At 44.4% G+C, this 22,814-nt stretch overlaps 3 protein-coding genes across 5 annotated transcripts in view; 2 read left to right on the top strand and 1 right to left on the bottom strand.

The window, feature by feature from the left end:
* LOC6545846 overlaps positions 1 to 11,749 on the bottom strand; it is a 40,466-nt gene extending 28,717 nt beyond the window's left edge. For both annotated transcript variants that reach the window (XM_026976925.1, XM_026976926.1), the window contains exon 1: positions 11,127 to 11,749. In XM_026976925.1, coding sequence (XP_026832726.1) covers positions 11,127 to 11,172 — 46 coding nt within the window. In that variant the 5' untranslated portion in view covers positions 11,173 to 11,749. The remainder of the gene's footprint in view (positions 1 to 11,126) is intronic.
* A 1,768-nt stretch (positions 11,750 to 13,517) lies between these two features.
* Positions 13,518 to 15,981, top strand: LOC6545972 (WD repeat-containing protein 78). 2 transcript variants are annotated; one of them, XM_026976588.1, is made up of 5 exons: positions 13,518 to 13,764; positions 13,829 to 15,276; positions 15,348 to 15,563; positions 15,621 to 15,873; positions 15,958 to 15,981. In XM_026976588.1, exons 1-4 carry the CDS (start codon positions 13,582 to 13,584, stop codon positions 15,835 to 15,837), a joined length of 2,064 nt encoding a protein of 687 aa, XP_026832389.1. In that variant the 5' UTR covers positions 13,518 to 13,581; the 3' UTR covers positions 15,838 to 15,873; positions 15,958 to 15,981. The 2 variants fall into 2 exon arrangements, with proteins under 2 accessions (XP_026832389.1, XP_001971182.1); XM_001971146.3 differs by lacking the exon at positions 15,958 to 15,981 and having other exon boundaries at positions 15,621 to 15,898.
* Positions 15,982 to 16,211: 230 nt separating this feature from the next.
* On the top strand, positions 16,212 to 17,398 carry LOC6545971 (ras-related protein Rab-34). The gene is made up of 6 exons (XM_001971145.2): positions 16,212 to 16,477; positions 16,535 to 16,636; positions 16,696 to 16,760; positions 16,822 to 16,955; positions 17,006 to 17,231; positions 17,288 to 17,398. The coding sequence occupies exons 1-6, from the start codon at positions 16,230 to 16,232 to the stop codon at positions 17,344 to 17,346; spliced, it is 834 nt and encodes a 277-aa protein (XP_001971181.2). The 5' UTR covers positions 16,212 to 16,229; the 3' UTR covers positions 17,347 to 17,398.
* Positions 17,399 to 22,814: the final 5,416 nt, after the last annotated feature.

The raw sequence follows: 22,814 nt of genomic DNA, 5'->3' as shown, positions 1-22,814 counted from the left end.
CACAAATCGGGGAGGACTTTGGCGAACCATCAGCTGGTTCATGGCTACAGTTTAAGTTAATGGCATCATTAGCTGCGATTCGTTTTAAGAGCACGCTGTTTAGTTTAATTAATTAATTTGTAGTTCATTTAATTATGGAGTATTATTGGTTTTGGTAATAAATAAAGAACAGACAACAAAATCTAACACACCTTCGCCTTTAATATGGGGGGAATCGAATGAATTTTCGAATTTTCCGTGTAAGCCAGGCCAACAAGAACAACATGAGACGGACAAAAGGAGTAGCGGCAACAACAAGTCAGAACAAATTTCTTTATAATATACAAAGGAAATGCCAAGCTGAGGGGCCCAAACGCGCAGACAAACAGGAGCAATCTGCCGGGTGAAATGGGGAGAGGGGGGACCATCGCCAAGAAAGCGTAGTCCAAATGTGACACAAACATGTGTATGCTCAGCTGGTGCCCGGGCAACAACAAAAGGAGCAGCCAAAGGATTACCACCAGGCATTCGGAGCGGAGGTGGCGGGTTTCCAGGGGCGTTTCCAGGAGGCAAGAGGATGCCAGGCGACTGCGTGCGTTAATAATACGCATACGACACGTTGTACGCGGCAAAGGCAGCTCTGCAAGTGACTCCGGCCATACATCATAACGTTGCCCGGAGAAACGTCGACAGGAGACGGTGTGGGCGGTGGGTCAGTGGGTGGCGCCGACCTTGATTACGTTTGCAGCCTCACTGACTCCACCTCAAAGGAGGATGCCAAGGAGGAAGCGCAGGTCCTCGGCGAACGCATAAAATGTATTTAACACACAATTTATGTCTGCACGGGGCGCTCAAATTTACAGCCCGCAGGCAAGTTGCTGGCTGAAGGTTTATTTTATTGGAGCAGCAACGGGAGCAGCCGCATCCTGGCAGGACACCGAGTCAACAGCACTGCCAGGACTCACAGGATACCCCCACTTGCCACCCCTCTGGCCGCTTTGTTTGCCAGCCATTTGTTCTACACATAAATTGGCCCGCGGGAGCATCAAGCAAAAATCATATGTTTTATACATGGCCAAAGTTCGCTCATGTGCGGCAGTAAGGAAAAAGTTTAATAGACTCGACTTTAATATTCCAGATTTTTCCCCTTTTCCTTTTCCCGCCGCATCGTGAACAAAAAGTTCTTATTTTGATTTTATGACTCTGATGTCGTCGCCTTTTTGTGTGCACTTTTTGAGGATTGTAAGCCAAAGTTGACATGGCCAAAACCGAAAAAGGGGAAAGTTTTATGAAGTCGAACTTTAAACTCCGGCAGAGGGATGGAATTATGATGGAAATGCAATGATGTAATACGCAGCTTCAAAGTCAGCAGGGCCAACTGTTTTCCAGCTTATTGCTAATTGATGCAGTGAATTGTTATATGATTTAGATGTATCAAGTTATAAATAGAGTTACCTAACTTTTGTACTGCAGCAGTATCAGAATAAATAAATATCAATTATGTCATACATAGGAACCAAAAGCAATTTGAAAGTTGTGAGCATTCCCAGCCTTTTCGAAAACTTAAGAAAACCCCACAGACAGCTTAAAAAGCCGAAAGTGCAAAATCTGCTGCTCACATGTGACTTTTTCCCCACGCAGGACAACAAAAAGCAGCGAAAATAAAAGGGAAAACTTTTAATTTTCCGCAAAATGCTTTTCTTGACAACAACTTTTCATTTTTAATTAAATGTGCAGACCAGAGAGTTTCGGAGCAGGAAGTCGGGGTCCAGCAGCTCGTCTGCGGTCGCCGTTTCCCATCGGAGAGTCCCAGAGAATCCCAGAGAATCCCAGAGAATCCCAGAGAATCCGGAGTTCCCATTTCCCGACCCACCTTCCACTATAAAGCTCAATTAGCTAAGGGCAACGCGCGCTGCTCAATCAAAGAGCCAAATGCACCAAGGTCTCGGCAGATCCGAGTCCAAATCGTGCATTGCTATTTGTTTGTTTGGGCTGCTTATCAGCCGGGCCAGGAACCAAGATCAGTTCCCAGTGGGCAACAGTGGGTGGGATGGGCACTTTCAAACCAAAATTTCAAACCAAATATTTCAAGCTCATCAATTGTCTACAAGTTTGCCACACTTGTGCTCAAGGAAATAGCGGCTGCATACTTTGAATAAAGAAAGCACTTAATATGGCTATAATAACTTTTCCTAACTTTTTGGGTTAGATATGCCAAAACATGCGGTCTTAACCCATGGTGGCCAGCCAGTTTCGGGCGTAGAGGCAATTGCAGTCACGCACCTCACGAGTGCGCCATTATATTCTCACCTTATGATGACTGACTGCGGGCTGCACAACGCGAACCCAAAGGGGGGTCTCGGGGGGGTCTCGGGGGGATTTCGGATATCGTTGGGGGGCAGGACGCGACCGGGAGGCGGGCGAGGCAATTGAAAAGCCGCAAACAATAATTGCAGTTGCCTAAGCCGAGGCCCGAAAACCGCAGCAATTTTTGTGTGCTGCCCCTGAAAACGGGAAAGGGAATGCGGCTCATCCTGTTCCCGCAAAGAGGGGCTGGTGGAGCTGGAGGTGGGGGCTCTGGAGGGCTCAGAACGCGAATTAGGCAAATTGTCTGCCATTTCGCGTATTCTTTTTCTTTTTTTCCCCAGTCCTTCGATCATCCGTGGCCATCGATTGTCTCTGCTAAATGTTCGTGTCGGTGAAACTGTGCTAAGACTGGCTCGTTGTGCTGGTTTTCATAACTCCGACTCCAACTCCGACTCCTGCCCCCTGGAACTGCGTCCCTGGGTTTTCTCCGCGACACGCGGAGTGCTCGGAGTTCACGGGTTCAGCGGGCCTGCACTTGTGTGTCATCTTTCCGTCCCTCCCTGATCCCTCCCTGACTTCTATGCAGCTCGCCCTGCAGCCTTTTTTAGTTGTCGAGGACGACACCCACAACACGGCCCCTTCCCCATTTCCCCGCCCCTGCTGGCTGGAGCACCTTCATTAACATACCAACTCGGTATTGCCAAATGCACTGCAAGCGGAGGGGTCGCGAACAGGGGCGTAGCCAGGGCACTTTCGAGGGGGATTAATAGTAGTAGGACGCTTTATAGTCGCAGAGCTGTAACTCTTTCTTCTGGTGGTTTTGATCAAGCGATGGATCCAGAACAGAACAATTCAGCCACGCCCCTGGGTGGCTTAGATGCAGGGGTTTCGGGACTCAAGAGGTGGAGCAGCCTGCTGGGGAGGATTGCCCGCCTGTGGGCAAGGAATTTCAGCTTCGTGGCTCGGAATTTTCTGTAATCCGATACAATTTAGCGGCTTAAAGCTTCTGCCTGCTTGACGCTCGAGTTTCTCATCATCTTGCCAACTCGTTGTTGTTGCTGTTATGACTAAGTCCCCCGCCTCCTTCAATCCTGCCCTTCCTCCGCTCCTGCGCTCCTTCGCTCCTTCACTCCCCCGATTTCCAGACCCTCGAACGGAGTACGAAAAGGAGATCCCCAGTGAGGCACGCGCTTGGTTGCCAGCATTATTTTTTTGGGATTTTTTCTCGTGTTCCGCTTTTGCCTTTGTTTCGAGCCTCTTGTCTTCCCTTTGTTGCTTCTATTGCTGAGGTTACTCCGGGGTTACGAGGATTAAGTGGAGGAAGGGGCCTCCTGATACAATGGTGATTAAAAGCCACTTGAATGAATCCCTCACACTCCAGCACCCTCGCTTTCTCTTACACCAATCCTTAAGATATTTCTTTGCTACTTCTTTCTCTAAAGTAAATGGCAAACTATAACTAACTTAGCTATTTGCTAAATACAAAAATTATATAATATAACCACAGGATTTTCTACAATTCTCCTCTGCGGTCAAATCGCAAAATCAGCCACATACTACGCGGTTTTTGTCAATATCTGGGCCAATATGGGTCAAAATATAGCGTGGCATACCTTAAAATGCTCGTAGAAACATTCCCAATCGATTGGCGTTTCAATCTGGAAAACTTTGATTTTGACCATTTTTTGGAAAAAATTGTGATGTAACCCCTTACCAAAAATGCGAAAATCGGTCAAAAAATAATTTTCAGATTTGGTGAAAAAACTTTTACGGGCTGTTAGTTTAGGCAATTAGCTGCAAAAATATGTAATCATTTTATCGGTGGGACACTTTTTACCAATGTTACGACCAAAAGCCATTCTAAAAATGTACTAATAAAACAAAGAACAATAAACAAACATTTTTTTTTCATAAGTATATTTACAAATACAAATGCTCTGTACCATTGTTTGAAATATATCATACCAACACATTAAAAAGCTTGCAAAAACATTCCAAATCGATTGGCATTACCAACTGAAAAGCTTAGATTTCGGTGAATTTTCGAAGAGAGCTCTGCGAGGAAAATCATCTCTAGTTGAGATACTTTTTACCGCAGTGTGCCGAGCACATTGGTCGCCCATCAAGTATTCCACACAATCCGCTTTGCGATTTTCCCCAGCGTCAGTCAGTCGCTTGGCCGCTTCACTCAGGAATGCAAGAGAGCAAACAAAACGGAATTATCAAAATAAAACCCAGAAGGTGCTGAAAAACTGCTGGGAAACAGAGACTCGCAGAAGAAAATGCAGGAGAGGCGAATGCGCAATGCAAATGGGAAAAATCTAAACAATTTCTGCAACAACTTCGCTGACGGCCGGAAAAGGATTGCATAACTGAGCTCAGCTTGCAGGGAAATCGGGAACGGGACACCCCATATGGTAATTGTTTTTCGCATCATATACACGTGCATCCTCCATCCTGGATGGGAAAATCCCGACCACAGTGCGCTCATACGTAATTATGATGACGCGGGGTTATTTTCCTTTTTTTTGGGGTGGGAGCTGCTGGGGGTGGGGAGCCTTGTCAAGGTCTCCCCAGGAGTTATGCTACATTTGAACTAAACTCACTTCTCGCAGGTGGAGTGCAAGTGAGAAAACGAGGGGCAGGAAAACTGCGCCGCTTATTTTTCACTTTTCCCACTCGGCGACCCATTAAATGGCAGCATTTTCCGCCTCGGAGTGGGTTAGAAAATTGAATTTAATTCCCTGGCTTCTGTTCTTTTTGTTCAACTTTATTTGTTGCTGCTGCGGCTGCTGCATTCCGTAATATATTCATAAAATCAACTTTGGGTGGTGAATAGCGCATAGAAAGAGACGGGGCGAGCGGGGCGAAAGAGAAAGGGCATTGGCCCAGGCTGCACACTGAAACGGATCTCAAATATTTGTTTGATTGGGTTTAGTTGCTGTTGGCAAATACATATGAAATGTGCGCTATGTACCCACACACTCATATGTGCACTGCGCCAAATAACGTGTAGTGTAAGCCCAAAAAGTGGTGGAAAATTCTCTGAATTATGGCCATATTATCGAAAATATTCGCCCAAATTTGGAGTGTCATACCTTAAAATACTCGTAAAAACATTGCTAATCGATTGGCGTTCAAACTTGAAAAATTTTAAATTTGACCATTTTTTGCAAAAAATGATGATGGTACCCCTTACCAAAAATGCAAAAATTGGCAAAAAAAAAAAAAAATTTTTTTTTGGAATAAAGTGACAGGTATAGTTAGTAGACAAAATTAGCAGCAAAAAGCTGTGATTATTTTACTAGTGTGACTTTTTTTGGACATGTTATGACGAAAAAATAGTACAAGTAATCGAACTTTTGCTTCTCTGGCTGTATTTTGTGCATAAAATTGAAACTGCAGTTTCGAGAATGGAATGTCACATCTCGTCCAACTCGTAATTAAATTTCCAATCGAATGGCGTTTACACCTCAAAATTCTCAATTTTCGCCATTTTTCGCAAAATTTATGGTTAAAAGAAAGAAAGCAAGGTGCCAAAAAGTGATATGGATATAGCGTGGCTCGTTAGCTTTAAACAAAAAACGCTTTAACTTATTCTGCTGAGTCTGATTTTTCCTGTGGAAATGTATCTTGTCAAAAATCATTGAACAGTTCAATTCGCTATTCGCCACCACTCGTTTCTCCCAGTGCAAATCCTTGCCAGCAACTTCTGTTTGCTTGCTAGTCAGCATTGAATTATGGAATATTTATCTAATGTGCATCAAACGGAATCCCAAGCAGCCGAAGAATGGAGCTTGGAAACCAGAAAGGCAGCACATGGCCAATGGAGTTGAATGGCTGGGCAAAAGAGCACGCCAAGGATATTATGATCCTGTAAGACATGGCCGAGTGGGCCCCTCGTAGCTTTAAGCCCAATGCAGGGCTTCCTGCAGGACTTCCTCTTCCTGTTCCTTTTCTGCTGCCGCCTTCATGCAAATCACAATTTGTGGAATTCCATAACTTGCTGGCAATTTGCAGGCAGTTTCGGTAGGCAGCCCCAGACAATGACATTAAATCTCGGCAGCCGGGCGCACACCTGCACCGAGCAGGAAACGCTCGACTCCTGCTCCTGGAAGTCAATTTGCGTCCCATCCCCGAGGGACGTTGGGTAGTCGCCTGGTGCCAAACGGCACTTAAGCGGAGCGCACGAGCCGAGAAAGTCCATAGCACGGCTTGTATCCGTATCCGTATCTCTGGAGCACTCGCATGTGTGGGCCAAAATCAATATCGACTCAATTGCCTGCTTTTTTAAGGCTTCCACGAGCCACTCCGCGTAAACCTGTCACTTTGTCAATTAAATTATAAAAATTACCGGCTGGCAGTGATGCTGACTTGGCCAATGAACATGCAACACCTAATAAATATAAGATAGTACACAATATAGTACACAGTAAAGGCCAAGATACTTTAAATCCATGAAATACATTGAATACAAGACAAGTTAACTTTTGCTTTATTTGCTCTACTTGCCACTTTGTTGCTTAAAATGCAGTCCAGCTTGGCTAGCTGCCCTTCCTCTGTTTTTTTTTTGCCCATTACTGCGCGACAACACTGACAGAAAACTCGCAGGCCCAGACAGAGGCGGGATTCCCAATCCGGGACGCGAGGGGCAGAACGACTTCAGCACGTGCTGTCAGCAGAATGGCAGGCGGAGGAACAGGCCAGAGGCAGGCGGGGATCGGGTATGGATATGGCAGAGGAGACAGCGAGAGGGAGTGGGAATGGGAATGGGAGTGGGTATGGGTATGGGTCTGGCAAAGGGGACGCAGTCTCTCTTTCGCCTGGTTTCCCCGTCCTGGTTACCTTCACCTTGGCTGCAATTAATTCTGGTAACATAATCTTCACTTACAACTTTATATGACACTAAATCAGTGCAAAGTGGGGCTGGAATTGGGGGGCATGGCCAGTATATTAGAGTGGAATCAGTTCGCTTGTGGGCGTTTCCCGGCGGCTTACAAGCCCCAATTACGGGCTCACACACGAAATTCAACGCTTTCGGAGCCGAATTTAATTAGTTCCATTTAAAATACAAGACCGCGCCGTACCCGAATCCCAATCCCAATGCGAAAGCCCAGCGAGCGTTCTTTCCGCATATTTGCACGCCAGCCGATAATTATCGCTGGAAATTCGGTCAGAGGTTGGAACACCCCCTCCAAAGCCGCCGCTTCTTCATCTGCATGCGATCCACCTGATGAACATATGTGGCCATGTGGAATATAGTGCCCTGTGCGCTGGCAGATCGAGGAGAAGATGGGGCGTGATCCGCTGCACGCACACTGCCCATTTCGTTTTCACTCTGCCCAGCAGGAATGGGATTGGATTGCAGTTCCAAGTGACTGCCAGACGATTACGTGAGCCCGAATGCCCGTCTTTGTGGGGCACAATGAATGCTCATAAGCTCCACTCGTGTCGCTTAACAGGGGGCATGTGTGGAAAGAAAAGGTTATCATGCACTTGCGCCGAAATGTCGCATCTTAAAAGCTGAATAAATTGTTGAGCACGAGCAAGATGTTATCCGGCGAATGGAGCGTATCTGAAAATCTGATTCGTCTGCGGATTGTGGATCTCAACGTACATCTGTGAAATGTGAAGGCTGCAGTGTAGAGAGCCGCAGCTCAAATGTAATTAAACGTATCTTGCAGATGCAAGTGGATGCGCAGATACTTCCCACATTTAAGCTATCTGTTCGCACCCCGCTGGGAGCCGTGAAATTTGGGCAGAGCCCGCCTGCTGAATTCCTCAAAAAAAGAGTTCCCAGTGCGCGGCATTTCCTGCAGTCATTAGCAATTGGAAATGGCCGAGGAAGTCCCACTCGCGTCTCGAGTGCAAGTGAAATCCGATGCAGTGCATCCGCGGACGGAAAGCTGGGCGGGGGGCGCGGAGTGGAGGCAACGCCTCATGACGAGCGCTTAACTTTTCGACATGTTTCACATGTGATGAAGATTAAGTAGAAAATAATTACAAGCTGCGTCCGAAGCGAAGCTAAAGCCAAAAGCTGTGTGTGCGATCGCGATCATATCGGAACGGGAACCCACTGGGATCGGGATCGGAATCGGGATCGGGATCGGAATAGCTTTGTGATCGCAGAGCGGCCGGCGGTAATTACATAAACGGCGATGTCAGTGCGGTGACAGGACGGCGTCATCGGAGCCCAGGGAATCTGGAGCTGAGCAACTGCGTCTCGCAGTCGATCATCAATCGTGCGAACTTTCCAGGGGCCCGCCCCCTCGGAGCGCGGATATCATTGCGGTCGGGGCATCGCCGCCACGATGCATACCTGTTCCCAGATCCCAGATCCTCGCAGCCAGCGCTCGATTGCCAGCGAAAGAAACCAAGCCAAATGGCCAGCCGAAAATAAAAAGGGCAAATCAGCGTGTAAGATGCCGGGTCGTTCCTCTTCGGGGCCATAAATTTTAAAGTAATTTTCTCTTGGCCCGCGTAATTTATGGGAAAATATTGAGCTGCCCCAAATACCCCAGATCCAGACCCAGATCCAGACCCAGATCCAGATCGGGAACCCAACTAGCCCAGACAACCCACTTTCGACCCCGAAAACTAGCCAAATAGAGTAATTAAACCGGCGGTTGACCTGCTCTCCTAAGCACTGCGATAATCCGGGCTGGTCGAGGCCATTCCAGCTCTTGGCTGGCTACTCCCGGCTGGACCGGCTGAGTTATGGGCACCGGCACCCCGTCCACCTGGAGCTCGGGTCACGATTATCTGCATACGCAGCCGGCAATAATAATCTCGAAATTGGCGCACTTAAGCGAGGATCCTCGGCAGGCGTAATTTGAAAGTTATTTTGTTGCCGCTGCGGCGAAATTATTGAGCAATATGCTGATCTGTAAAATCATAAATAAAAATATTTGTACTCGACCGCACCGGAGCCCGGGACTCAGACTCAGGCATGGGCATCCAGCGCATCTGCTCCTCGGACGACTTTTGTGTTATTAGGTGAGAGAGTCGCTGGATGCCCAACTCTGGCTCGGATCGCGAGTCTCCGCCCGCGGCTCAGCGATTGATAAAGTCTTTTTATTTACAAGCTGATAATGATGGTGTAGGTGCAGCTTTTGGCATTGCGACGGTTTTCCTGCAATTTATGAGCAATTTGCAGACGATTTCCGAGGCCCGCGCCTGTGGAATGCGCGGCAAGTGGAGGACTGACCCAAAGATCTGGTCAGTGCGCCTTCAAGGGGGCAAGTTCGGTCAAGTGAAAGATCTACAAACGGAATTTATGGCACTAAAGCCCCAAATAGTGCTGGCCAAGTGAAAAACTTTCAATTGGAATTTATGCTTCTACTCTTCCTGCAGCATGTGTATATCTGGGTTTTTGATTTATGCTAATTTAAATTGTTCCACTTTGCGCATGTTCCTGAACTTACGCTGCTTACCCTTCCAATCCCATCCAGCACGCTTCCAGCGCGCTGACCGAGAACCGAAAACTATTTTGTAGTATTGATAACCATCTCGGTGGGGAATGGAGCCCGGGCAAGCCATTAAAATGTCACAACAAAACGCCGAACTCATTTCTTGATGCGGCACTGGGCCACAAGCGACCATTAAACCTGCAACTTGATGGGAAGCTATGCTGCCTCCCCTGAAAACAGAAGACTCCGCGCACGAACTAAACGCACCAAATAGCCAAAAGTGTCAACTGCGGAACGGCAGGGCCAAGAACGAACTGTGGGTAAGCCGATTATAGGCCACGACTTTCGGGAACGGAACGCACATAAAAATGTCGCTGGCGGAGATGTCCGATCTCCGGAATCGTGTTAGGCGTGCTCCGCGGCTCAGGAGGTGGGGCTCCCTACCACTGTGGCGTTGGTGTGCATGTCACCTACTTCACCTCCAACTCCTCCACTCCAACTCCTCGTTCTGTCTGCGTTGTTATTGCTTGTGTCGCTGCTGATGATTGTCATTAACATCACATTACCACAAGTCAAAGTCATGTTTTTGATCCCCAATAAAGCCCTGAGCTCAGAACTGGGATTCAGCGAGTCAGACGCATAGTCGGCACTTGGCTGGAAAGTTATGGAGCAGAGATGAGATGGGAGGCGCAACCACAAGAATGTGGGGAAAAAGGCCAGGTTCCAATGCTATCCAGTGCTGGACAGCAGATACACCTCGTTGGCCAGCGGGACAAATCTGTTATGACACCTGACTGCGGGCCAAGGGTTCCCAGAAGAAGGAAAGGGGTACCAGTTGGGGATATGAGGTACAATGGTCACGAGGGCTTTTACTTTTGACCACACTATAACCATAATTGTCAATAAGCCCAAGCGAAGCCCTGAAGGCCATCAAATCTTTATGCGACCAGTCGTGAATGTGTCAAATCTTTCCGCTTCTATCCAAACTTAGTGAGATATTATCTTCTACACGGCGATCTGCATAATTATGCTAAGCACATTAAATCCATTCATAAATCTCCTGGCAATCGTCATCCACAAAGGGAACACCTCGGCGAGAACTTCGATGGCCAGATATGAGCTATTATTCATGTCCCGCAGAGCTCTCGCTCTCATTTGTATTTGTCCAGGTCTTTTGTGGGTGATAAAGCCCAGCGGGCTGAATTTACGATCTTGGCCAGGGCATCACTGAAATAAAATCAATAAACCAGTCGCTGGGCACAGCCAGAAATGATGCTTAAGATGCAAATTATGCAGATGAGTCGAAACCAAAATATTCGAACATCGAAATTCACCTGCCCGGCGAAATCATATTTCTTGTTGCCCAATCGTTGGAGGCGTGGCCCCAAAACCCAACTTGACCAGCACACTTGTATAGAAACTGGGACTTACTCGAAGAGCTGCTCGACCGCCGCAGACGCCTCTTCCAAAACAGCATTGCGTTCCTCCTCTTTTGGCGCTGATAAGATCTGTCCGCCGACTGCTGATTGGTTTCGTTATGTGATCACTCGCTATGCGGGTGTGGGTCTGTTGCGAAATGCTCTCAGGCTCTGCCGCCCGGAGCACCGATTAGCATAAGTTACGAATCACTCAGGAACCGAGTTCCGCGCCGAATTGTATCTTTCAGATACAGCCGCAGACGACGCAACTGCACTTGCGCGACGCGCACGACAAATTGAGACATTAGCTGCCGGCCAGCGAGGAAAGTTAGCCCGAGCTATATGGAGCGTTTTCGATTGTGGTCTCGGGTGCCCACTGCTGTCACCTGGTGTCACCTGAGGTGCGCTCAATTAGCCGCCCGGTTTCAGCACTTCCGTTAAGCCGCGCAACTGCCGCTTGGCACTCGGACTTCTGGCCCGCTCGACGGTTAATTAACGAATAAAAAGTCGCTTTGCTGCCTCGAAAAAAATCTCCGAGCTACGAGCTCTGCTGCTCGCTGGTCTTTCACGCTCCGTGCCACAATGAAAACGAACAAGAAATATGTTACACCGAAACTCCGGGCGGCGCAGTCGGCGCTCCAAGGGGAAGTCATCGCACATTGGGGCCAGTGGGGACATAAAACAGGTGTAAAACCGAAGCGATCTGAGTGCCAGCGAGCGACTAGTGGATCATGGCCCGTGTGAAGATCGAGCTGGCCAGCGCGTTTTATGGGTTTCCAGGGTGTGGACACAATTAGATGTTTGTAAAAACGAGCGTTTTATTCCCTCTTTAAACTGAGCCCACTCTCCTGAATCATTTCCCGCTGTACGGCGACAAAGATATTAATTATTTCACAAATACTGCGGAAACTTGGCTAAAAGCTGGCTGGAATTTTGGCAGCTTTACTTGCTGACAAGCTGCCAAGTCCATTAAAAAGCTATCATGGAATAGAGTCTTAAATTCTTCAGTTGCTCGCCTTAACATGTAGTTCTTAAAAATTATTAATACATTTTAACAAAGTTGCAAAGATGGACGGCTTAATTCAGTGTGGCGCCGACTGCGCAGTCGCGGCCGCAGTCGACGTCGGCTGCGCCGCCGGCGTTGCGTTGGTGGCGGTTCACTGAATTTCGCTGACTGCAGCGCTTGTGGCTGCCCCAAAATGTGTATCAGCACAACAACAACAACAACAACAACGAGAACGACAGTCTTGCCAAATTAACCAACAACAATGATCGCTGGCTCGTGCAGAGTTCACAATGCACGCAATTGTTTATAGCCCTCTTGGACTTGTTTTCTTTGACTCTTAACTCTTAACTCTTACCTCTCCTTTCTTAACTCTTTCTTTTCAGCTGGCTACCTGCACATTTATTACTTAACGCTTTGATGCGTTGATGGCTTGATGGTCTGTTCTTCTTGGCCAGCATTGGCCTGCTGCCCGGTTGCCCCTCCAGTTGGCATAGTGCACTTGGCCATCCCCGCTTGGTTTGGGCCTCATAATCAGCCCTTCTGCCACATGTTCATCAAGCGAATCTGCGTAGCGAAGCATAAAGCCAAATTAACATAAGCCACTTCTCCCTGACTTCTTCTATAACCACACGGAGAATTGCTCTGCTTTTTAAACAGGGCAAACTTCAGTTCAAGATTGTCATATCAATTAGTTGTGATATTTCTTATTAAAGTAATTTCCCTGTAGATACGTCTATGTTTCCACAGCTGGGTACTACCATTAAAAATCGTATTCGTATTCATATTTGGTTCTCAATCCAACCCCGTTTTCGTGCAGTGTGCTGCATGGCCTGCCGCGCGCAATCGCCCACTTGGCCAAGTGCTCCTCCTCCACCGCCGCTCATCTTTCGGCCATTTAAAGGCTATGTGGCGGAATTAAAGACCCTTTGCTATTACCATTTTACCAGTTACTATTTAACTATCTTCCGCCTGCTATTCTTCTGCTGCCGCCATCGCACCGGCAAATTGCTTTTGGTACGCGTCTAATTGGAATACGAATACGGATTTCATTTGTTGCCAGTTTGTAGTTTGTTGGTAGTGGCTTGTTTTCCATTTCTCCGGTTCGGAGGTCACAAGCCGCGGAAGTTATTGGATTCACCAAGTAAATTGCTCTATAAGACAACTGTAATGACTTATGTTTTCCCTCGCTATATATTTAAGTAACCTCTTGTGATGCGCTTTTGTTGCGCGATTTAAATGTGAGTTATAAATATTTATGGACGCAATGGGCGCAGTCATGTGTAAGCCGTTAATGGAATTCCATGTTGCAAGCCGAATGCAACTACGGCACCTGGTAGTTATGGCACCCATATATTGTAACCACTATTGTTGCGTTGCCATGTCTGCAGCCGCAGCAAACAAGCTGGAAAAACAACGGCACGCGCGCCTCCCAATCATTTGGGGATTTGAGGATTTGAGGAGGATGTCGCGCCCTTTGACGAAGGATTACCGCACGGCGGACTTCGAGCAGCTGAGCAGGATGATCAAGGAGCATCCGCTGATGAAGGATGCCGGCGCGGAGCAGCAGCATCTCCACAAGCTCCGCACTCCGGAGTACCGAACGAAGTGCGTGATGCGGGCTTCCTTGGATGACATTGCCCTGGGGGTGAGTGCCTTCCTTCCTTCCAGTGCCGAAAGAAATCCATCAATCTAGTGTGTTGTGCCGCTAGATCAATCTCTACAAGCTGCAGCTGGACAAGCCCATGTCGCCCACCTTGGAGGAACCGGAACCGGATTATCTAAAGGAGCCGGCTGCCTCCGCCCGCTCCGCCCACTCCGCACGTCCTCCAGCCACGCCCTTCATCAAGGTGCTGCTCCGAAAGAGTCCCATCGTGGTCCTCTTCGAGCGTCGCAGCATGACCGCCCTGGCGGACACGGAGGAGGGTCGCCAGGTGATGGAGGACAACCGGAAGTACGACGAGCTGCTCTCGGGAACGGACAAAACGCGTAGAACCGTGGATGCGGACACCCAAACCATGACGGCGCTGATGAAGTCCAGGCTGGTGAACACCGAGCGGCTGACCACCGCCCAGCTGGGTTCCTATGTGTCCAACTTCGAGATGTACGACACGTACAAGGACCTGCAGAAGTCCACCACGAGTGTCCAGGTGCAGGGCGAGAAGAAGCTGGAGATAACCACCTACCACGTGGACGGAGTGGATCAGTTCGTCGGCATCAACAGTCTGCCCGGCTTCCGACTGGCCCTCATGCTGACCATGCGCATCCTGGCCAGCAATGTGTTCGAGCCCCAGCAGCGCAGGTACCGCAACATGGCGCCTCCCGATCCCTTGGCTGAGGACGTGAAGTTCAAGTACCGGCTGGGCCTGCTGTGGAGACTGAGCCCACCCTCGTCCAGTCCCAAGGTCCACCAGGCGGTGAGCGACATGAGCTTCTGTCCCAGTAACGGGGACATCATAGCGGTGGCCTACGGGGTGTATAGCCACGGCAAGATCGGACAGCTGCCCAGATCCGGATGGGTCTACGTGTGGAACATCAAGAACCCTGTGAACCCGGAACGACGTTACGACTACCAAGTGCCCGTGGTCACTGTGGAGTTTTCACCCACCCAACCCCAACTGCTGGCCATTGGACTGCACAATGGCGGTGTGGAGGTGAGGGATATTTCTGGACAGAATCTGCCCCCACTAGCTGTGTCCCAGCGCTCAACCTCGCCCCACTTCGAGCCAGTCACCGCCATCAAGTGGATCTACTTCGAGGGCGACGTTGGGTCCAGGAATCCGCACATCACGCCCTTTCTGGCCACCTCGCAGGCGGGAGCGGTGACCAAGTACCGGCTGATCAACAGTCCCAGAATGCTGGGATTGGAGCAGCAGCGCTTGCAGCGGGCGGAGGGCGAGCTGGAGGGGATTCCCATAGAGCGGCAGCCACCGGCGGCCTCCCTGCTGGCCAACAGGCATCCGCAGTGCCTGGAGATAGTGCTCGATCCTGTCCAGGCGGACATATACTACGTGCTGACCGACGAGGGCACCCTGTACAAGTGCTCCACGAACTACCCGCTGCAGCATCTGGAACTGAGGCAGGTGCACGATGGGCCCGCCGCCTGCATGGAGTTCTCTCCCTGGTCACCGAGGATGTACCTCACTTGCGGCAGTGACTGGTGAGCACTACTACTACTACTAGTGCTTTGTCCCGAGTTTCGCTATTCTCACTCACCATCCACCCCACCAGGTGCATTCGAATCTGGCTGGCTGGCATCCTGCTGCCCATCGTGACCCTCCAGCACCACCTGTCCCCGGTGCACTGCGCCCGCTGGAGCCGCACCCACTCCACCATCCTGGTCTCCCTCAGTCGCAGCACCGTGGACATCTGGGACCTGCGCAACAGCACCATGAAGCCGGTGTCCTCCACTGCGATAGATGCCGACATCTTCTACACCACCTTCAAGTGAGTTCGGGCCATCTCATTGGGTGATCCTTTTGTGAATGATCCCTTGCCTTCCAGGTTCACCCACTGCGGTCGCTCGCTGGCCGTGGGCAACGAGGCGGGCAACCTGCTGATGCTGTCCCTCGAGGACATGCCCTTCCCGCCGCACTTTCAGTACAAGCAGCTGAAAAGAGCCATCTTCAAGGCCCTCTCCATGCAACCCGATCTCCGCAAGCAGGTGAGGAGCGTCGGATACTTCGGCTACCCGGGTGGGCGAAAGCAAACGAGGGCTTGATTAGTTCCACCACGCTATTATAGACCTAAGCCACATGTATGTGTACCGCGATAGACACAAATAGAGCCACTCATTACCAAACTACTGCCAATGCTTTGGCTTTTCCTTTCGGGCTTGAAGGTTTAATTCCAGTGATATGGGCACCTTGAGGCCTTCTCCCTATCGGAACCAACCCACACCCGAGCTGCTCTTATCAAGCACCTGCGTTTGCAATGCAAAGCACGGGGTGTAAGGTAGCTGCCGGCACCTTGGGCATGTGATAGCCACCAAGTTCAAGCCGACCGAGCTTGTGGTTTGCGGCGGAGGCGATGACGACCACGACGACGTGGCTGGCTGGCTGTCTGGCTTTCCCAGCTCGAGGTGCCCAGTTAGTTGGAATAGAGACGTCCGCCATGCCCCATCGACTGCGGCAGAACCTGCTGTTGCCCAATCCGCCCACGGTGGTCATGCACGATCCTCGCACCCACCTGCGGCACCTGCCCCCCGCCTACAGTGCCGCCCAGACTCCGCTGAGCCGGGAACGGGACTTTGGGCCGCAGGTGCGCTACCACCTGGAGGCGCCTCGCAAGCCCAAGTTCCGACCCTGCAAGGTCATCTTCGTGGGCGACTGCTCCGTGGGCAAGACGGCCATCGTCAATCGGTGAGCATAGCATGGCACAAGCATATTTTGGTTAATTGAGTACACAATCATCTGCAGCTTTTGCTACGACAAATTCCAGTCGAACTACAAGGCCACCATTGGCGTGGACTTCGAGCTGGAGAACTTCAGCATTCTGGGTCACAACTATAGTCTAGAAATGTGGGTCAACTGCCCAGCAGACGTTATCAGTGTGGATTTGAAGTGTGTTCTATTTGCAGGTGGGACACCGCTGGTCAGGAGCGTTTCAGGTGCATCGCAGGAGCCTATTATCGCAATGCAAGTGGTGGGTACCAGCTATTCAATCATTAGGAGAGAGTTTTAATGTTACTAATTCGCCACACAAGTGATTGTGGTTACCTATGACATGTCGAAGAGGGATTCGCTGGAGTCGGCCAAAAAATGGCTGAGCAGCGCACTCAACTACAACGCAAGCAAGAGACCCTTGGTGTTTCTGGTGGGCACAAAAGCAGATCTCTTGGTAAACCAACTTCCCATTAGTAGGTTCAAGTAACAACACCTACTTTTCAGACGAAGGAGGAGTTCGTGCGCATGGAACGACTGGCCGCAGTGGCTGCCTCTGAGCTTCAGGCGGAATATTGGTCCGTTTCCGCCCGATCTGGTTTCAAAGTCACTGAGCTCTTCCAAAGGATCGCTGGCCTGGCTTTTGAGGAAGCTGCAACGCAGGAAATTAGGTCACTTAAGAGTAAGCCTCAGGAACAGGCAACTCAGGCGTCTGCTAAATCGCAAACTTTTGGTGAGCTTCTTTTGGAAAATAGTAAGCCTTTCACTTACCATGCATTCTTTTTCTAGATTTACGTAACTTCTTTGGTAGCCGCCTATCGCCACAGAAAAGTGGCTGTGCTTGCTAGACTTACTTATATTCTTAGTTTAACGTAAGGCATTGAATAAAACATTTATAAATTACCTTAAAACATATTGGTTTGCTCGTTCGATTTTAATTTAAATTAAAACTAGATACAACTGCTGAGTTATGGAGTTTAGAACTTCAGCTTAGGGGCATTTTTAAATTCTTTTGACTTTCTACAACATCATATCAAAAAAATTACAAAAAATTACAAAAAAATTAAAAAAAAATAAATTTCTAAATTTGAATGCAGATTTTTAGAGAATGGCTCCAGAAACATTTAGAGGTATGCCACTTCAAAATCCGATGAAGATAAGTTGAGTTATGGAGTTTAGAACTTCAGCTTTGGGACATTTTTAATTTTTTTCAAATTCTACATCATAACATCAAAAAAATTACAAAAAAATTCAAAAAAAAATAAATTTCTAAATTTGAATGCAGATTTTTAGAGAATGGCTCCAGAAACATTTAGAGGTATGCCACTTCAAAATCCGATGAAGATAAGTTGAGTTATGGAGTTTAGAACTTGAGCTTTGGTACATTTTTTCATTTCTTGAGTTTCTGCAACATCATAACATCAAAAAAATTACAAAAAAATTCAAAAAAAATAAATTTCTAAATTTGAATGCAGATTTTTAGAGAATGGCTCCAGAAACATTTAGAGGTATGCCACTTCAAAATCCGATGAAGATAAGTTGAGTTATGGAGTTTAGAACTTCAGCTTTGGGACATTTTTAATTTTTTTCAAATTCTACATCATAACATCAAAAAAATTACAAAAAAATTCAAAAAAAATAAATTTCTAAATTTGAATGCAGATTTTTAGAGAATGGCTCCAGAAACATTTAGAGGTATGCCACTTCAAAATCCGATGAAGATAAGTTGAGTTATGGAGTTTAGAACTTGAGCTTTGGTACATTTTTTCATTTCTTGAGTTTCTGCAACATCATAACATCAAGAAAATTACAAAAAAATTAAAAAAAAATAATTTTCTAAATTTGAATGCAGATTTTTAGAGAATGGCTCCAGAAACATTTAGAGGTATGCCACTTCAAAATCCGATGAAGATAAGTTGAGTTATGGAGTTTTGAACTTGAGCTTTGGTACATTTTTTCATTTCTTGAGTTTCTGCAACATCATAACATCAAGAAAATTACAAAAAAATTTAAAAAAAATAATTTTCTAAATTTGAATGCGGATTTTTAGAGAATGGCTCCAGAAACATTTAGAGGTATGCCACTTCAAAATCCGATGAAGATAAGTTGAGTTATGGAGTTTAGAACTTGAGCTTTGGTACATTTTTTCATTTATTGAGTTTCTGCAACATCATAACATCAAGAAAATTACAAAAAAATTTAAAAAAAATAATTTTCTAAATTTGAATGCAGATTTTTAGAGAATGGCTCCAGAAACATTTAGAGGTATGCCACTTCAAAATCCGATGAAGATAAGTTGAGTTATGGAGTTTAGAACTTGAGCTTTGGTACATTTTTTCATTTCTTGAGTTTCTGCAACATCATAACATCAAAAAAATTACAAAAAATTCAAAAAAAAATAATTTTCTAAATTTGAATGCAGATTTTTAGAGAATGGCTCCAGAAACATTTAGAGGTATGCCACTTCAAAATCCGATGAAGATAAGTTGAGTTATGGAGTTTAGAACTTGAGCTTTGGTACATTTTTTCATTTCTTGAGTTTCTGTAACATCATAACATCAAGAAAATTACAAAAAAATACAAAAAAAAATAATTTTCTAAATTTGAATGCAGATTTTTAGAGAATGGCTCCAGAAACATTTAGAAGTATGCCACTTCAAAATCCGATGAAGATAAGTTGAGTTATGAAGTTTAGAACTTGAGCTTTGGTACATTTTTTCATTTCTTGAGTTTCTGCAACATCATAACATCAAAAAAATTACAAAAAAATTCAAAAAAAATAAATTTCTAAATTTGAATGCAGATTTTTAGAGAATGACTCCAGAAACATTTAGAGGTATGCCACTTCAAAATCTGATGAAGATAAGTTGAGTTATGGAGTTTAGAACTTCAGCTTTGGGACATTTTTTCATTTCTTGAGTTTCTGCAACATCATAACATCAAAAAAATTACAAAAAAATTCAAAAAAAATAAATTTCAAAATTTGAATGCAGATTTTTAGAGAATGGCTCCAGAAACATTTAGAGGTATGCCACTTCAAAATCCGATGAAGATAAGTTGAGTTATGGAGTTTAGAACTTGAGCTTTGGTACATTTTTTCATTTCTTGAGTTTCTGCAACATCATAACATCAAGAAAATTACAAAAAAATTAAAAAAAAATAATTTTCTAAATTTGAATGCAGATTTTTAGAGAATGGCTCCAGAAACATTTAGAGGTATGCCACTTCAAAATCCGATGAAGATAAGTTGAGTTATGGAGTTTAGAACTTCAGCTTTGGGACATTTTTTCATTTCTTGAGTTTCTGCAACATCATAACATCAAAAAAATTACAAAAAAATTCAAAAAAAATAAATTTCAAAATTTGAATGCAGATTTTTAGAGAATGGCTCCAGAAACATTTAGAGGTATGCCACTTCAAAATCCGATGAAGATAAGTTGAGTTATGGAGTTTAGAACTTGAGCTTTGGTACATTTTTTCATTTCTTGAGTTTCTGCAACATCATAACATCAAGAAAATTACAAAAAAATTAAAAAAAAATAATTTTCTAAATTTGAATGCAGATTTTTAGAGAATGGCTCCAGAAACATTTAGAGGTATGCCACTTCAAAATCCGATGAAGATAAGTTGAGTTATGGAGTTTAGAACTTGAGCTTTGGTACATTTTTTCATTTCTTGAGTTTCTGCAACATCATAACATCAAGAAAATTACAAAAAAATTAAAAAAAAATAATTTTCTAAATTTGAATGCAGATTTTTAGAGAATGGCTCCAGAAACATTTAGAGGTATGCCACTTCAAAATCCGATGAAGATAAGTTGAGTTATGGAGTTTAGAACTTCAGCTTTGGGACATTTTTTCATTTCTTGAGTTTCTGCAACATCATAACATCAAAAAAATTACAAAAAAATTCAAAAAAAATAAATTTCAAAATTTGAATGCAGATTTTTAGAGAATGGCTCCAGAAACATTTAGAGGTATGCCACTTCAAAATCCGATGAAGATAAGTTGAGTTATGGAGTTTAGAACTTGAGCTTTGGTACATTTTTTCATTTCTTGAGTTTCTGCAACATCATAACATCAAAAAAATTACAAAAAAATTCAAAAAAAATAAATTTCTAAATTTGAATGCAGATTTTTAGAGAATGGCTCCAGAAACATTTAGAGGTATGCCACTTCAAAATCCGATGAAGATAAGTTGAGTTATGGAGTTTAGAACTTGAGCTTTGGTACATTTTTTCATTTCTTGAGTTTCTGCAACATCATAACATCAAGAAAATTACAAAAAAATTAAAAAAAAATAATTTTCTAAATTTGAATGCAGATTTTTAGAGAATGGCTCCAGAAACATTTAGAGGTATGCCACTTCAAAATCCGATGAAGATAAGTTGAGTTATGGAGTTTAGAACTTCAGCTTTGGGACATTTTTTCATTTCTAGAGTTTCTGCAACATCATAACATCAAAAAAATTACAAAAAAATTCAAAAAAAATAAATTTCAAAATTTGAATGCAGATTTTTAGAGAATGGCTCCAGAAACATTTAGAGGTATGCCACTTCAAAATCCGATGAAGATAAGTTGAGTTATGGAGTTTAGAACTTGAGCTTTGGTACATTTTTTCATTTCTTGAGTTTCTGCAACATCATAACATCAAGAAAATTACAAAAAAATTAAAAAAAAATAATTTTCTAAATTTGAATGCAGATTTTTAGAGAATGGCTCCAGAAACATTTAGAGGTATGCCACTTCAAAATCCGATGAAGATAAGTTGAGTTATGGAGTTTAGAACTTCAGCTTTGGGACATTTTTTCATTTCTTGAGTTTCTGCAACATCATAACATCAAAAAAATTACAAAAAAATTCAAAAAAAAAAAATTTCAAAATTTGAATGCAGATTTTTAGAGAATGGCTCCAGAAACATTTAGAGGTATGCCACTTCAAAATCCGATGAAGATAAGTTGAGTTATGGAGTTTAGAACTTGAGCTTTGGTACATTTTTTCATTTCTTGAGTTTCTGCAACATCATAACATCAAGAAAATTACAAAAAAATTAAAAAAAAATAATTTTCTAAATTTGAATGCAGATTTTTAGAGAATGGCTCCAGAAACATTTAGAGGTATGCCACTTCAAAATCCGATGAAGATAAGTTGAGTTATGGAGTTTAGAACTTCAGCTTTGGGACATTTTTTCATTTCTTGAGTTTCTGCAACATCATAACATCAAAAAAATTACAAAAAAATTCAAAAAAAATAAATTTCAAAATTTGAATGCAGATTTTTAGAGAATGGCTCCAGAAACATTTAGAGGTATGCCACTTCAAAATCCGATGAAGATAAGTTGAGTTATGGAGTTTAGAACTTCAGCTTTGATACATTTTTTCATTTCTTGAGTTTCTGCAACATCATAACATCAAGAAAATTACAAAAAAATTAAAAAAAAATAATTTTCTAAATTTGAATGCAGATTTTTAGAGAATGGCTCCAGAAACATTTAGAGGTATGCCACTTCAAAATCCGATGAAGATAAGTTGAGTTATGGAGTTTAGAACTTCAGCTTTGGGACATTTTTTCATTTCTTGAGTTTCTGCAACATCATAACATCAAAAAAATTACAAAAAAATTCAAAAAAAATAAATTTCAAAATTTGAATGCAGATTTTTAGAGAATGGCTCCAGAAACATTTAGAGGTATGCCACTTCAAAATCCGATGAAGATAAGTTGAGTTATGGAGTTTAGAACTTCAGCTTTGATACATTTTTTCATTTCTTGAGTTTCTGCAACATCATAACATCAAGAAAATTACAAAAAAATTAAAAAAAAATAATTTTCTAAATTTGAATGCAGATTTTTAGAGAATGGCTCCAGAAACATTTAGAGGTATGCCACTTCAAAATCCGATGAAGATAAGTTGAGTTATGGAGTTTAGAACTTCAGCTTTGGGACATTTTTTCATTTCTTGAGTTTCTGCAACATCATAACATCAAAAAAATTACAAAAAAATTCAAAAAAAATAAATTTCAAAATTTGAATGCAGATTTTTAGAGAATGGCTCCAGAAACATTTAGAGGTATGCCACTTCAAAATCCGATGAAGATAAGTTGAGTTATGGAGTTTAGAACTTCAGCTTTGATACATTTTTAAATTTTTTTAACTTTTTACATCATAACATCAAAAAAATTACAAGAAAATTAAAATAAAATAAATTTTTTAATTTGAATGCAGATTTTTAGAGAATTGCGCCAGAAACATTTATAGGTATTAAGAAATAAAAAAAACATTGATTAAAAGTGTGGACGTGACAGTTTTGGCGGTTTGTG

Source organism: Drosophila erecta, unplaced genomic scaffold (genome assembly GCF_003286155.1).
Source record: "Drosophila erecta strain 14021-0224.00,06,07 unplaced genomic scaffold, DereRS2 tig00000021-arrow-pilon, whole genome shotgun sequence".
NCBI classification, from domain to species: Eukaryota; Metazoa; Arthropoda; class Insecta; order Diptera; family Drosophilidae; genus Drosophila; species Drosophila erecta.
Note: the sequence above shows the minus strand (reverse complement) of the source record. Positions and strands in the feature narration are given on the sequence as shown.

Excerpts from the sequence above, each read along its gene's own strand:
- LOC6545972 (XM_026976588.1), top strand. The coding sequence starts at position 13,582 with ATGTCGCGCCCTTTGACGAAGGATTACCGCACGGCGGACTTCGAGCAG. Across the intron at positions 13,765-13,828 it reads TGGATGACATTGCCCTGGGG|ATCAATCTCTACAAGCTGCA; the intron begins GTGAGTGCCTTC and ends TTGTGCCGCTAG. Across the intron at positions 15,564-15,620 it reads ATCTTCTACACCACCTTCAA|GTTCACCCACTGCGGTCGCT; the intron begins GTGAGTTCGGGC and ends CTTGCCTTCCAG.
- LOC6545971 (XM_001971145.2), top strand. The coding sequence starts at position 16,230 with ATGCCCCATCGACTGCGGCAGAACCTGCTGTTGCCCAATCCGCCCACG. Across the intron at positions 16,637-16,695 it reads CACAACTATAGTCTAGAAAT|GTGGGACACCGCTGGTCAGG; the intron begins GTGGGTCAACTG and ends TTCTATTTGCAG. Across the intron at positions 17,232-17,287 it reads TGCTAAATCGCAAACTTTTG|ATTTACGTAACTTCTTTGGT; the intron begins GTGAGCTTCTTT and ends TTCTTTTTCTAG.